General features: G+C 31.8%; 1 protein-coding gene across 5 annotated transcripts; it reads left to right on the forward strand.

Moving 5' to 3' along the window:
* The first annotated feature begins 1095 nt into the window (after nt 1-1095).
* LOC413288 (polycomb protein Pcl) lies at nt 1096-10451 on the forward strand. 5 transcript variants are annotated; one of them, XM_006567984.3, is made up of 11 exons: nt 1132-1437; nt 1818-1957; nt 2504-2649; nt 2782-2982; nt 3105-3296; nt 3461-3633; nt 3718-3913; nt 4032-4273; nt 4372-4563; nt 4651-4867; nt 4965-10434. In XM_006567984.3, the coding sequence occupies exons 3-11, from the start codon at nt 2518-2520 to the stop codon at nt 5892-5894; spliced, it is 2475 nt and encodes an 824-aa protein (XP_006568047.1). In that variant the 5' UTR covers nt 1132-1437; nt 1818-1957; nt 2504-2517; the 3' UTR covers nt 5895-10434. The 5 variants fall into 5 exon arrangements, with proteins under 5 accessions (XP_006568050.1, XP_006568047.1, XP_006568048.1 ...); XM_006567985.3 differs by having other exon boundaries at nt 1818-1947; XM_006567987.3 differs by lacking the exon at nt 1818-1957 and having other exon boundaries at nt 1096-1817.
* The last annotated feature ends 1910 nt before the right edge of the window (nt 10452-12361 follow it).

The raw sequence follows: 12361 nt of genomic DNA on the forward strand, positions 1-12361 counted from the left end.
AATACGTGAGTAGCTTAACTATTACTTTGTTAGGCATAAGAGATTTGTATTCCACTCTTTTGCCGACTGAACAATTATAGCTAATTTTAGAGTGTATTCAATATTCGATGATCAGTTAATATGTGAATAACCAATGATCAGAAACCTATGTTGTTTTTATGTACTTATATTTTGTATAATTGTTTAAAATTATATTATTATTAGTCATATTATTTATACGTAAACAATATATGAAATGGTTTTATGAATTTATATTTTGTTTGCAAATTAATCACGGAAAGTAATTACAATTATAAAATTTAAAATAATTGATTATAGCATATAAAAATAATATTTTTTTCAATAAATCATTATATTTATTGGCAACAATATTTTCTTTTATACACTTTAAGATCTGTTTTGAATTATTTAAAGTATAACAAAACTTATCCAGATCTAGGGTACAGACGACAAGAATCTTATGTATGGAAGATATACTACTCTAATTGTTGAAACATTTAAAGATATTAAGTGTATAACCAATTCTAAAATTCTTGCCATTTTAAATTATAACCATAACCATTTATAATTATAATAGTATAACAAAATCTTTATCAACACTGTCATCAATTGTTTATATTATACTTGCACCACAATAGAACGTCCAACTAACGACCATGATCGTACATCAAAATTTAAATGCCCTGCACCATGTTGATCATAAATTTTTACGTACACACCACACACAATATACAGCTTATAATATAAAAGTAATTAAAAAAAAAAAAGTACATATGCGATTATTTTTATTCATAATTCATTTAATTTATTCCTTTTATTTAAAAATAATGTTTCTTAAAAATATTTTATATAGTTATTTAAATATCTCTATTAATGGAACGTGATATGAGGTTATAATACCTATGAAATGTAATTTTAGAAGTAAGATTCGTAATGTTGATGAACTGTTTCCAATAATTTTATAATGTTCCAGCAGTGATATTATACTTTCTAAACAAAACTAGTAAGTGTAACGCGAGAAATGGGCGTCCCTGTTTCGTTAGACATCCCTACGGGGAGCACTGCCACCACAGTAGCTTAGTTGACCATCGTAGTTTCTAGCAAGTGTTTCCCCGAACATGGCGGACGGTGCTTATTCGAATTTTCAAGGGACACAATGAAAGTGCACCGAGTTCGCGGCGGTGATGCCCGTGACTAAGGGCGTGTGGTAATCCTGAGGGTGGCCGACGTGGGTATCCGGACGCCGCTGTGATCGTTACGGTTGCATGCGTGCCGGCGTGTCGCCATCCTGACTTCACGAGATAGGGTTTTGCCGCGCCGCGATTGTGTGTCTCAGAGCTACCGACCGTGGCGGGGCCCCCATGGTTGTAAATGGCTGACGGGAATCGGAAAATGAGGGCCGAACGTCGCGCGTGATTCCACAGCTAAGACGCTGAGGTACGACATACAAAAGGTGTTCAGAGATCGAACGATATTCGCGCGGTCTTCTGTCCTAAAAACACCACCACCGGGTCCAAGCACCGCCCGGTGCTAGGAGCTGTCCCGGGGGTTGTTCGTGTCTATCGTATCACCAGTGTCTTCGTCAATTGATCGGTTTCTAGGCCTTTCCTATTTTCTTGATCAGCAAAAAGTTTGATTTCACATTGGATACTTGTCATCGATGATAAAAAAGTTCTCGAAAGTGTAGCCGCTCGTGCGCGACGTTTCGTCTTGTTTAGAACAGCATTTGTAGGTGCTCTCGTTCGTTAACGAGAGCGAGAGCGCGCGGACTGGTTTTTAATGAGATGCCGATCATATGGTCGTTATTTCTTTCGCAGGTATTTTTTTGCGATACTTTTTTGATTCTTGTAACGTACTTATCGCCACTTGTAATGGACACGTACAATAAATGAATGATTTGGCGGACGACCATCTATTTTACACATTTGCGTGGACCAAGCATTATGTGTACGTGCATGTAAGATTTGCTTTCCTTTCGGATTTCAACAAACATTTTAAAGAGAAGATTCTGTACTAACTAAGATTCTGTGGTTATATTCGAAATGTTAATCTATTTTCTTGATAGAGTTATTATTCTTAAAAAAATTATCCATTTTTTTTTTATTTTCATAAGAGCTATTTCATAAGAGATTAATTGTCATTTTGCATTTTATAATTATAGTATTAAAAATTTAATTTAACACATGAATATATGTGATGGTTATAGCTAACATTATAAATATTCTTCTTGTTAATATCATTATTTAGCCTAAAAACAAAATATATTTTTTATGTGTATTCATTTTTTATTGATTAGAATATATATAAACAAAATATTAGTTTAAAAATTGAATAATTTTATAATATTTTTGAAAACAATGGTTTTGAAATATTTCTAATGAAATTGTCTATAATATCTTAATCAAGTTAAATAACTTTCTTTTAATTATATTATTTAGATTTGATTTGATTATAATTATTGCAATATATTAAAGTATATTTCTATTGTTTTGTGTGACTATAGAAACAGGGTAGAAAATGTCAGAGCCAGAAGAAAGTCTGGCAGCGCCGGATAGTACTACGAGGGAACAGAAATTGGGTTTCTCTCATGGGGATGATGTTCTTCTACAACACAAGGATGGAAAATTTTATCTTGGAACAATTGTTGAGGTATATTTGTATAATATTTTTTTATTATAATTGATTTTTTTTATATATTTTAATAAAATATGATTACATTGTGTTTCGCTGTTAGATTTATCATAGTTAGAAGTTTGACTATATTAAACACCTTATATATAGGTGGATTTGGCAAGGGAGAAATGCCTTGTCAAATTTATGGACAACACCTCCGCATGGTCCTCTGTTAAGGAGCTGACAAAGCTTTCAATGCCAGATTCTGATGTTATGTGCGTTCTTTGTAAAAAATCTCAGCCCAAGACTGATAATGACATTATAGTTTGTGACAAATGTGGTCGTGGTTATCATCAACTTTGTCATCAGGTAATAACATATAATTTGTATTTATACAAAAAAAAATTCATATAATTATATTGTTATTAACATATAATTGTATGAATACAATAAATTATAAAATTATTATAAAAAAATATATATCTTTACAGCCTCAGATATTAAAAGAAGAAACTGCAGCTGAGGCACATTGGATGTGTAAAAGATGTATAGATAGTCAACCAAGGACACGTGAAGTTATAGAACCAAAAACTTCTATGGTAAAGGCAAGTATCAGAAAAGTTTGCAGTGGTAGGGACCAACCTCAGCCACCACCAGATGATATGACAAAGTTGCCGTATGATGTAAGTATCTAAAATATATTAATTTCTTTTATAGTATTAATATTATATTTGATATAATTGATTAGTAATAATTTAGTAATTTTCTTTTAATCGTATTAAAATATTTTATTTTATTAAAAGTATATTGAAATACTCATAAAATTTATAGTTAATATTTATTACAGCCTAATATGTTAAATTGGGATGTACATCATAGAGTAAATGCAGAACAAATTTATTGTTATTGTGGACTCAATGGTGAATGGTATACACAAATGTTGCAATGTGCTCGTTGCAAGCAATGGTTTCATGAAAAATGTGTTAGTTGCCTAACTTATCCTTTATACAGTGGAGATAGGTAAGATTAGTGTATATAATTTTAAAACAGTAATTTTTTTAATTTAATTTCTAAAATATGTTTCATAATTGATATTATTTACAGATTTTATGTATTTGTTTGTTCAATGTGCAATTATGGCAAAGAATTCGTACGGCGACTGGAATTGAAATGGGTAGATCTGGTGCACCTGATGTTGTACAATTTGACTGTTTACAATGCTAAAAAGTATTATGATTTGGACACTGTTATTGTACCTTATGCCAATGATAATTGGAATACTTTACAGCTTCCACCTCGGGTAAGAAGTTTTTAATAAATTTTTAATAAAATGTGAAGTTTAAAATATTTTTATTTTTCTTTAAAAATAGTTAAAAATAGATTATTTATAAATACATGTATGTATTTCTTACTATCAGATCAGGGATGTCAGTGCTCAAATACGCAGAGAATCTATACTAGGAATATTGACAAATAATAGAAACAGGTTTAAATGCGGCAGAGAAATAAAAAAACGTACTACGATATGGGGTCTTAGAGTTAGATTACCACCACCATGTCCAATTGTTAATCTTCCAGCAACTGGTGTAATAGATGATTCAGTGTTACGTAGATGCTGGGGTGCTAATAAAAGACTGCAATATCTTCCTCCACCTACAGGGTTAGTTATTATGTTCGAAAATATAAATGTTCGAAATACGTGCTTTTTTTATTATTTATTGATCAGCAGGATCTTAAAAAAAAATGTTATTGTTTCAGACCGATATCTTTACCAGAAAGTACAAAACAATTAACTGCATTGAAACAAAGCACAGCAGAAAATTTAGAAATTCCAGTGAATCCATCGGATGTAGTGATGCGTGGAACAATTTATCAAAACTCGGAAGCAGAACAAAGTTCGTGTCCAAGTCCAAGTCCACCGAGTCAATCTACACAATCTTTACGAGAAAGGTAAGATTCTAATTTATATAATTTATCGAAAAAGCGTAAAACATTTGATAAAACACTTTGAGTTATTATTTTTTTTATTTGTTGTAGGTATAGTGGAGGTGGCTTTGTAAAGAAATCATTCCCATTTCCTAAACTCAGTTTACAAAGAAGAAGACGTTTAATGGCGTTAGGAAGTTCTCGTGAAAGAATGTTACGTAAACATAAGAAAAGAGAAAAAGGTGATGCTGCCTTGAGTAAGGCTCAAGGTGTTCGAGAAGCTAGATATAGAAAAGCAAGGAAACTGCTAAAAAACGCTATAGCTAAGGTATCACATATATAATAAATGTAATAAATCAGTATCACGTATAATAATTAGATTCGTGTAACGAAAACAATAAAAATTTAAATGTTCGTTAAAATAGAGCAAATCTCGAAACTCGGAAACATCTGATCTACCACCCACGCCTCCAACTTCAGTTTCTGGTCCACCTACACCCCCTGCTACAACCTCGGGTATATCTGAATTATCTGTGCCTAGTTCCGTGGAATTGATGTATCCTTTACCACCATCGACGCCTGCGGATACAAGTGGGGATGAAACTAGTTCAAGAGGGACTTTGGACTCCTTTATTCCACCACCCAAGGACTTTGAAGGCAAGAATAATCCTTTTAGAAATCTCAGTGATTTATTGGGTACACCTGGTAATCTCAATCAAACAAATTCAAGTACCCCGTCACCGTACAATCAATGTCCAATCACATTACCTCTACCGCTTACACCTGTTATATCTCAACCGCCGGTAGTACGGCCAGCCAAAAGACAATTATCGGAAAAAGACATTATTATAGACAGAAATGGGCAAGTAAAACGTAGACGTCAACATCGGAGGGGGCGTCCGTCGCAACAACAAATACAACAACAATATCAGCATACTGCCAGTAAGACGGCAACCATCTTACCGGCGCGTAATAACGAAGTTAAAAGTGAGTTTGCAAGGAATTTAAGAAGTTCGTTTAACGGTGCCTCAAGCAGTGCTAGTAGTCAAATTGGAAATTGTGTTGATTATGCCTTAAATGGAAGGAGACTTAGACAACGTCAAAGCAATGACAAATTACCACCCCCGGATCCGCAACCGCAAAAGAAAGGTAGTGTACCTTCATCTCCAAAGTGTTCACCCGTTAAACAAAGTGCGCCCGACATATCTCTGGATGATCTTAAGTCATCGGTGAACATATATTTTGGAGCAGCTAATAGAATCGCTGCTGGTGAAAAGTTCGTCATCAGAGCAAAAAGGATAGGACCAAACGGTCAGACTCAATACCTAATCGAGTGGGAGGGACTTAACACTTAACAATAAATAATTTGTTTATGATTATAAATGCATTGCAATCGTATAAAAATTTCCGCTACATCATCGAGCAAAAGAGCGGCGTTAAATTGTTGCTCTGATCATTTTCAAAAAAAGGCTCGATATGTGAGAGAAATGGATTAGTGGCAAATTGATCTGTGTCACATGCACTGCCATTCGTTACATATTTTTATGTAATAAGTATGTATTATTAATTGGTGTACGATGTATGACTGTTCTTGCAAATGTAAATTTTATTTTATTCGTTTAAGAAGATCGAGAGTCTTGTGAAAACGCTGTTCCAACAACAATAACAATGAATTCATTGCTGGACAATGAATTTGTTTTGCCGCTTATTCAAAATGAAATATCGATTCACATTTTTCTTTTCTTTTCTTTTTTTTTTTTTATTATCCATATAAAAAGCGTGAATTTTCTATTCGATTCAGATTTTTATATTTAAAATGTACCGTCCATGATTAGCTTCGATGCATAAAATTCAATTAACGTTTGTATATCTATTTTAATACAAAGGCAAATAAAAAAATGCATGGAATATGAAGGAAAAACATTTACAAGAACAATCAGATACATTGCTTTATAAATTGTATATATTGTAGCATAGTAGTTTTCGCAGAAAAATCGACGAATGTAAAGCAAAGAGAATCATTTGCGCTGGATTTTTGCATTCATTAGAGATTGGCCAATCGCTCCTTTTTTTATGAGTTGTGGAGCAGACCATGATCCCATGATGACAAGAAAAAAAAAAAAGAAAAAAAAAAAAAGAAAAAAGAAAAAAAATGCGAATTGAAAAACTGACAATTGTTCCTCTCACTTGATCTAACGTACTAGCGACCGTTAGTGGTTAGTGTTTAAAGAATAAAAGAAAAATATGGAATAAAAAAAAAAGAAAAAGCAGACATCCTGCAAAAGGTTATTTTTCAATACAATTGTAGAGATAGACATCCGCTTCTGTAACTTCATCTTCTTGAACTGTTGTCTACATCTTCTATCCACATGACAATATAAATAAAATCAAAATCATCAATTAACGCATGATCATACTGCCACATACTTGCACCAATCTTTATCTTTTATAGTTAAATTTTACGCTCGAATACATAATGTTTGATAAGTATATAGTCGCTAACGATGCAATTATCCATTAAAATTACACGAGATCTTCTAGAGAAGAATTTTTATTTTTTCATAGACGGTTCAAGACGATGAGGATGCGGTTCTAGCATTGCTCATTATTATACAAGACTAAAAGGAAAGAACATACCTATTTCGTAATAACGTACAATTTAAAAAAAGTCGCAGGGCTGAGTACGTAAGTGGTTGGCCAAAGTTATCTGTGCAAAGGATAACGCATTGTAAATTTTTCTCTATGGTTTTTTTCCGGATCGTGAAGAGGAGATCATTTTGAACTCGAGAATGTAGCGAATCTTTAAAAACTGTTCTTGTTACATTAAAAAGAAAAAAGAAAAAAATGAAGAAAGAAAAAATGTAGGGCATGTGAAGATATTTGTTCGCGTGTAATAATATAGACATTTTCGCGTAGACGTATTTTTTTCCGTTATTCGAAAATTTGTTTTTTAAGTTTTCTTAGAATGAATTTTAAATGAACGCTGATACGACTTGAATTGAATAAAATTAAATAATGAATATTCGTACAAAATCATTTATACTACTAGATCATTTGTCTGATTCTCGAATTTATAAATATAAAATCGATACAGCACAGAATCTATGGTCAGAGCTTACTGAGATCGGTAAATATTTGAAAGAAAATTTTGAACGATTCCTCTTGTTAAATTCTTGAATCGATAGAATTTATTTATCAGAAAAAAAAAAGAAAAAAAAAATGTCGAAGAAATTTATTCGTTCACACAAATAATATATACTCTATATACAATTCGAATCTAATTTTATTTAATAGTTTATTTGGGACGACACGTATAAGTAAGAATTATAATTATAATTAGAATTTAACAACGAAAAATTTTTAGTAAGAAAGGTTGTAGTCATCTGATAATATCAAGTCTTTCTTTAGAATTACTAAAAAAATACAGAGAATCGAGAGAGAAAAAAAAAAATCATGTTTCGCGTAATCTATTGCGATTTTGCGTTCGTTCATTTGATTTTCGATTTTTTTTTTTTTTTTTCATAGAATAATAATCATACGAATTTTTTCCTAAATATCTGGATATGAGAAATCCGCGAGTCATTCATGCATAGACAGACTTACCTAAGATGGGTATTTTTTAAGCGCTATTTATTTAATCTACTATACGTAATAATTTTTTTTTTTTTTTTTTTTTTCTCCTCCATTGTAACTCCTTTAGAGAGACTTTTTACAAAGTCGCGACCGACTATTGTTCGTAAACTCGGCGAGGTTAAACTTTAGTGATTGATGGTAAATTGAAATTCGATCAATTTCTATCTATATGTACAATTTTTCTGCCAATAATTAAACACACTCATTTTTCTATATAAGTTTTTTATTCTACATTGTTTTTCCTTCAAAAGAAATTTTTCTTTTGATCGTCTTCGCGTATTAGAAAAAGAATGTGTTCAAGTGTGTTCAGACGTTTTCAATCACATTTATTATATACACTCTATCTACTAAAATAGAATTTTTTCGTAACATTTTTGTACAATAGATACATCTCTAGAATGGTATACGCATATCTTCTCTGTTTCCAATAATTATGCGGTAAACTGCGCGAAGCGTTATCATTTACTCTCTAAAGGAAGCGGTATATATGTAGGTGAATATTGGACGAAGACACTGCCAAACATTTAAGTTATAATTTAATAAACGACGTTATATAGACAATATATACTGCGCTATGAATACGTTAATTTTTTCTTAATTAAACGTTTCGTTCTTTATTGCGTTTATATATATATATATATATGTGTATAAGTTTCTTTCGTTCTCCCGTTTTCTTCTTCTTCGTTCATCCGTTCACGCACGAAGAGAGACCGGAAACGGTGGGTGAACCGAAAGTCACAACTTAAAACTTCGTTCTCGTCTACGTAGAGTTATTTTCTTTTCTTTTTTCTTTCTTTCTTTTTGCTTGCGTTGTTGAGAGAGAAAAAAAAAAAGAAAAGAAGGGAAAAAAATGTGTTATAATATAAAATATTCGTGCATTTTTCGCACGAATGATCAGAGAGAACTCGCGATCAGAGAGAACACTATACACAGAAGAGGAATTATAACGAGTCCATTTTCTTTTCTCCCCCCCTCGATCAGCGTCATCCAAGTTTCGCGATTTCGTTCTCGATTGTTTCTCATGTACTATGTTCAACTTAGGTTACTTAGAGAGAATGATGTAAGATCGACGCTTACGTATCGAAACGTCGTATTGACCAGATTAATCACTTAATCAGGCGTTGCGTTATTACTCATTGTATTGTTAAACTATTTTCTCCCCCTCCCCCTTCCCTCCTTCTCTTTCTTCCTCTCTTTCATTTTGTTACGTTCTTGCGATCTATCTATCATAAGTTCCACGAAAATGATCGATTTCCCACGTTCCACGGGGGCCTGTTTTTCGTTTGAGGTCTCCTTAAATATATATATGCCAATTCCAGATCGAGTCGATGAAAATGTGAAATGAAAAATTTTCTTTTTACTTCTGCGAAATTGATATTTAAAATCTAGGAGCCAACAATAGACAATACATCTTATTATCTTAAACTAAAGATTAAAAATTTCCACTGATCATTAGTCAAATCTCGTTAAAAATTAATAAAATATGTCGAAAAATGTCCGATTTCATTTCAATTTTAATATACTCGATCTGGCAACAAGGCGCAACACAAGAATGGTTCGAAAGCGACGAAACGAACAGAAACGAAATATCCCAGAGAATTCCTAACGAACGAACTCCGCTTAGAAACAATCATCTCCTGTACAAAAAGTCAGCGTTTTAGCCGCGTGTCGAGGCGAGGCGAGGCGAGTAACATAAACATAAACATAAACATAAAAAAAAACATAGCTCTTGCGCAGAGCACTTATTTCCAAGGAAATGCGTTCGATATTAGTCGATCGATTTTCGTATACGAGCACGATTCGTGTCGGATCGAAGCGAGAGCTCGACTCCGCGTTTCCGCATCGTGAAACGAAAAAGGAAAAAAAAAACGAAGATGTACTGCCAGTATCATAATGTAAATATATTCCTCCCATCGTCCTTTCAGATACAACTGCCCCTTCCCCCACTCTCTCTCTCTCTCCCAGCCTGCCCCCACTCCGCCCTTCTACGGTCCCCCTCCCCTCCCTCCTCTTCCCGTTTTTTAACGCAGATATTCCACGAGATACGCGAGGAATACGCATAGCTCTAATGTAACGTTTGTGTAAACGTTTGTACGCGATTATTGGCGGAATATGAGGTCGTGGAGGAGATATTGTTCTTCTTCGGCTCGCTTCCGAATGAATGCAATTCCGACCACATCCGTGCTATACGTGTGCGTGGTTTAGTCGTTGGACACTTGCTGCTCTTTCGCGGGAAAAAAAAAAAGAAGAAAAAAAAAAAAACTCGTTCTTTTGAATAATATGAGAGAAAAGATCGGATCGAGATTTATATTATGTACAAGTGGGTGGTCACTTTTGATTACTTGTTAGGGTTATTCGAAAGGTGTATTTAATAGATTCTTTTTTTTTTTTTTTCAGTCTTGAAATATTTTATATCGTTACTGCTCAATGTTGATATATAATTGTCTGTTAAGTCGAAGATTAACTTGTAGCAATAATTCGAAAATAATACGTTATATATATATTCGTGTTTACGTCTCTATGGAAGATTTCTTCACGTGGAATTTAATCGAGATTTATATCTTCTTTTGTCATTTTTTTTTTTTTTGGAAAGTGAGACTAATGCTAAATTGATCGATCCCAATTTTTGAAAAAAAAAAAAAGAATTCTTCATTTTAAGCGTCTTCAAATGTGCGATTGATGATTTGAAAGGAAAAATTAACCTTGAATGGAGTATAATCGTCTCCAATTTGTATTTGCTAGTTTTCTTAGTTTTTTTTTTTTTTTCTTTTTATTTTTTATTTTTTTTTTTCTTTTTATTTTTTATTTTTTTTTTTTATTCCATCGATGACCGCCCATTTAGTAAACAGAATATGGAATAATATCTTTTCTCGACACAAATAACGATGAGCACATTTTTTTTTTTTTTTCATTCGATTGCGTATACACTCATCAACTCGTCAATCATTCATATTAATAATAATAATAATCTTTCAGGCTTTTGTCGAAGGCTTTTTTTTTTTCTCCGATAAAATTGAAAAATTCGAGTGCTGGTTGCCCGAATAATAATTTGCCTTTCGTCGATAATAAATCGAAATAAAAATAAATTTTTCCTCGTCGAAACAAATTCCTTGTCGCGTGTTTCGCGATGAAGATTGAAATGAAAAAAAGAAAAAAAGAGAGAGAAAAAGAAATCAATGAAAAATTATTAGCAGCTCTCGAATCAAGGGTACTTAGAACGGTCCATGTAAATATACGTTTAGAGAATTTTTGTATGAAAAAAATTGTTCATAACTATCGAACGTATGTATTTAATAAACACGATGTTTCTAACAAGAGATAATATTTAATTTTAGAAAGAAAACGATATCGATATGCGCGTTTTTTCGTGAACAGGTTGTACAGGATGTTCTCGTTATATAAATATTCTTGAATATTTTTAAACATACGAAATATTCGTTAAAGTAAAGGCGATAGAATTTTGTGTAATCGTAAGTCGTTTAAATGTTAAGTCTAGCCAAATATATTTCAATATTTCGTATTTTTTAGTGTAATATTTCACCAATTTGAATTTAAATTTAATCTTAGTTACATTTATTTATTTTATAAAATATGTTTATTTATTCGTTTTTCGTCCCTTAAAAAAAAAAAAAAATGTTGTCCGAGTGATAAATTTTCGTATTTGTTTTAGATAGATTATATTACGAATTACTGAAAAGAATGATTTTTTTTTTTTTTTGATTTTATATTTTAGTTTAATTTAAACGTTAAAAATTTTATTAGAAGCTTATTAAAATAAGCCAATAGAAGCTTACTAAAGTAAAGTAAAAAATCTTCAGAATTTTTATAAGAAGGTAATTAATGTCGGGGCATTAAAAAATTTATTACGTTATACTCTTATATAAAATATATAAAAATTCTGGAGAAGCCTTGATAAGTGATAAAACTTATGGCTAAAAAAAGTAAAAAAAAAAAAAAAAAAATAGAACCAAAAATTAATAATAATAACTTGTGATCTCATTCACTTAAAATGTAATGCTATTTGACAAATCATCAAACGAAAAATAATATATGTATTTTCAAATATTTTTAGAAAACGGTAATCTACAATTTAATATACTTTAAAGAAAAAAAAAAAATATCTTTGTTAGTATTATATGATACATAAAACATGTATAGTCAAAAAAGACTTTTATAATTTTTTTTATCA

This window comes from Apis mellifera, linkage group LG3, assembly GCF_003254395.2.
Source record: "Apis mellifera strain DH4 linkage group LG3, Amel_HAv3.1, whole genome shotgun sequence".
NCBI lineage: Eukaryota > Metazoa > Arthropoda > Insecta > Hymenoptera > Apidae > Apis > Apis mellifera.

Excerpts from the sequence above, each read along its gene's own strand:
- LOC413288 (XM_006567987.3), top strand. The coding sequence starts at position 2,518 with ATGTCAGAGCCAGAAGAAAGTCTGGCAGCGCCGGATAGTACTACGAGG. Across the intron at positions 2,983-3,104 it reads ATCATCAACTTTGTCATCAG|CCTCAGATATTAAAAGAAGA; the intron begins GTAATAACATAT and ends ATATCTTTACAG. Across the intron at positions 3,634-3,717 it reads CCTTTATACAGTGGAGATAG|ATTTTATGTATTTGTTTGTT; the intron begins GTAAGATTAGTG and ends TATTATTTACAG.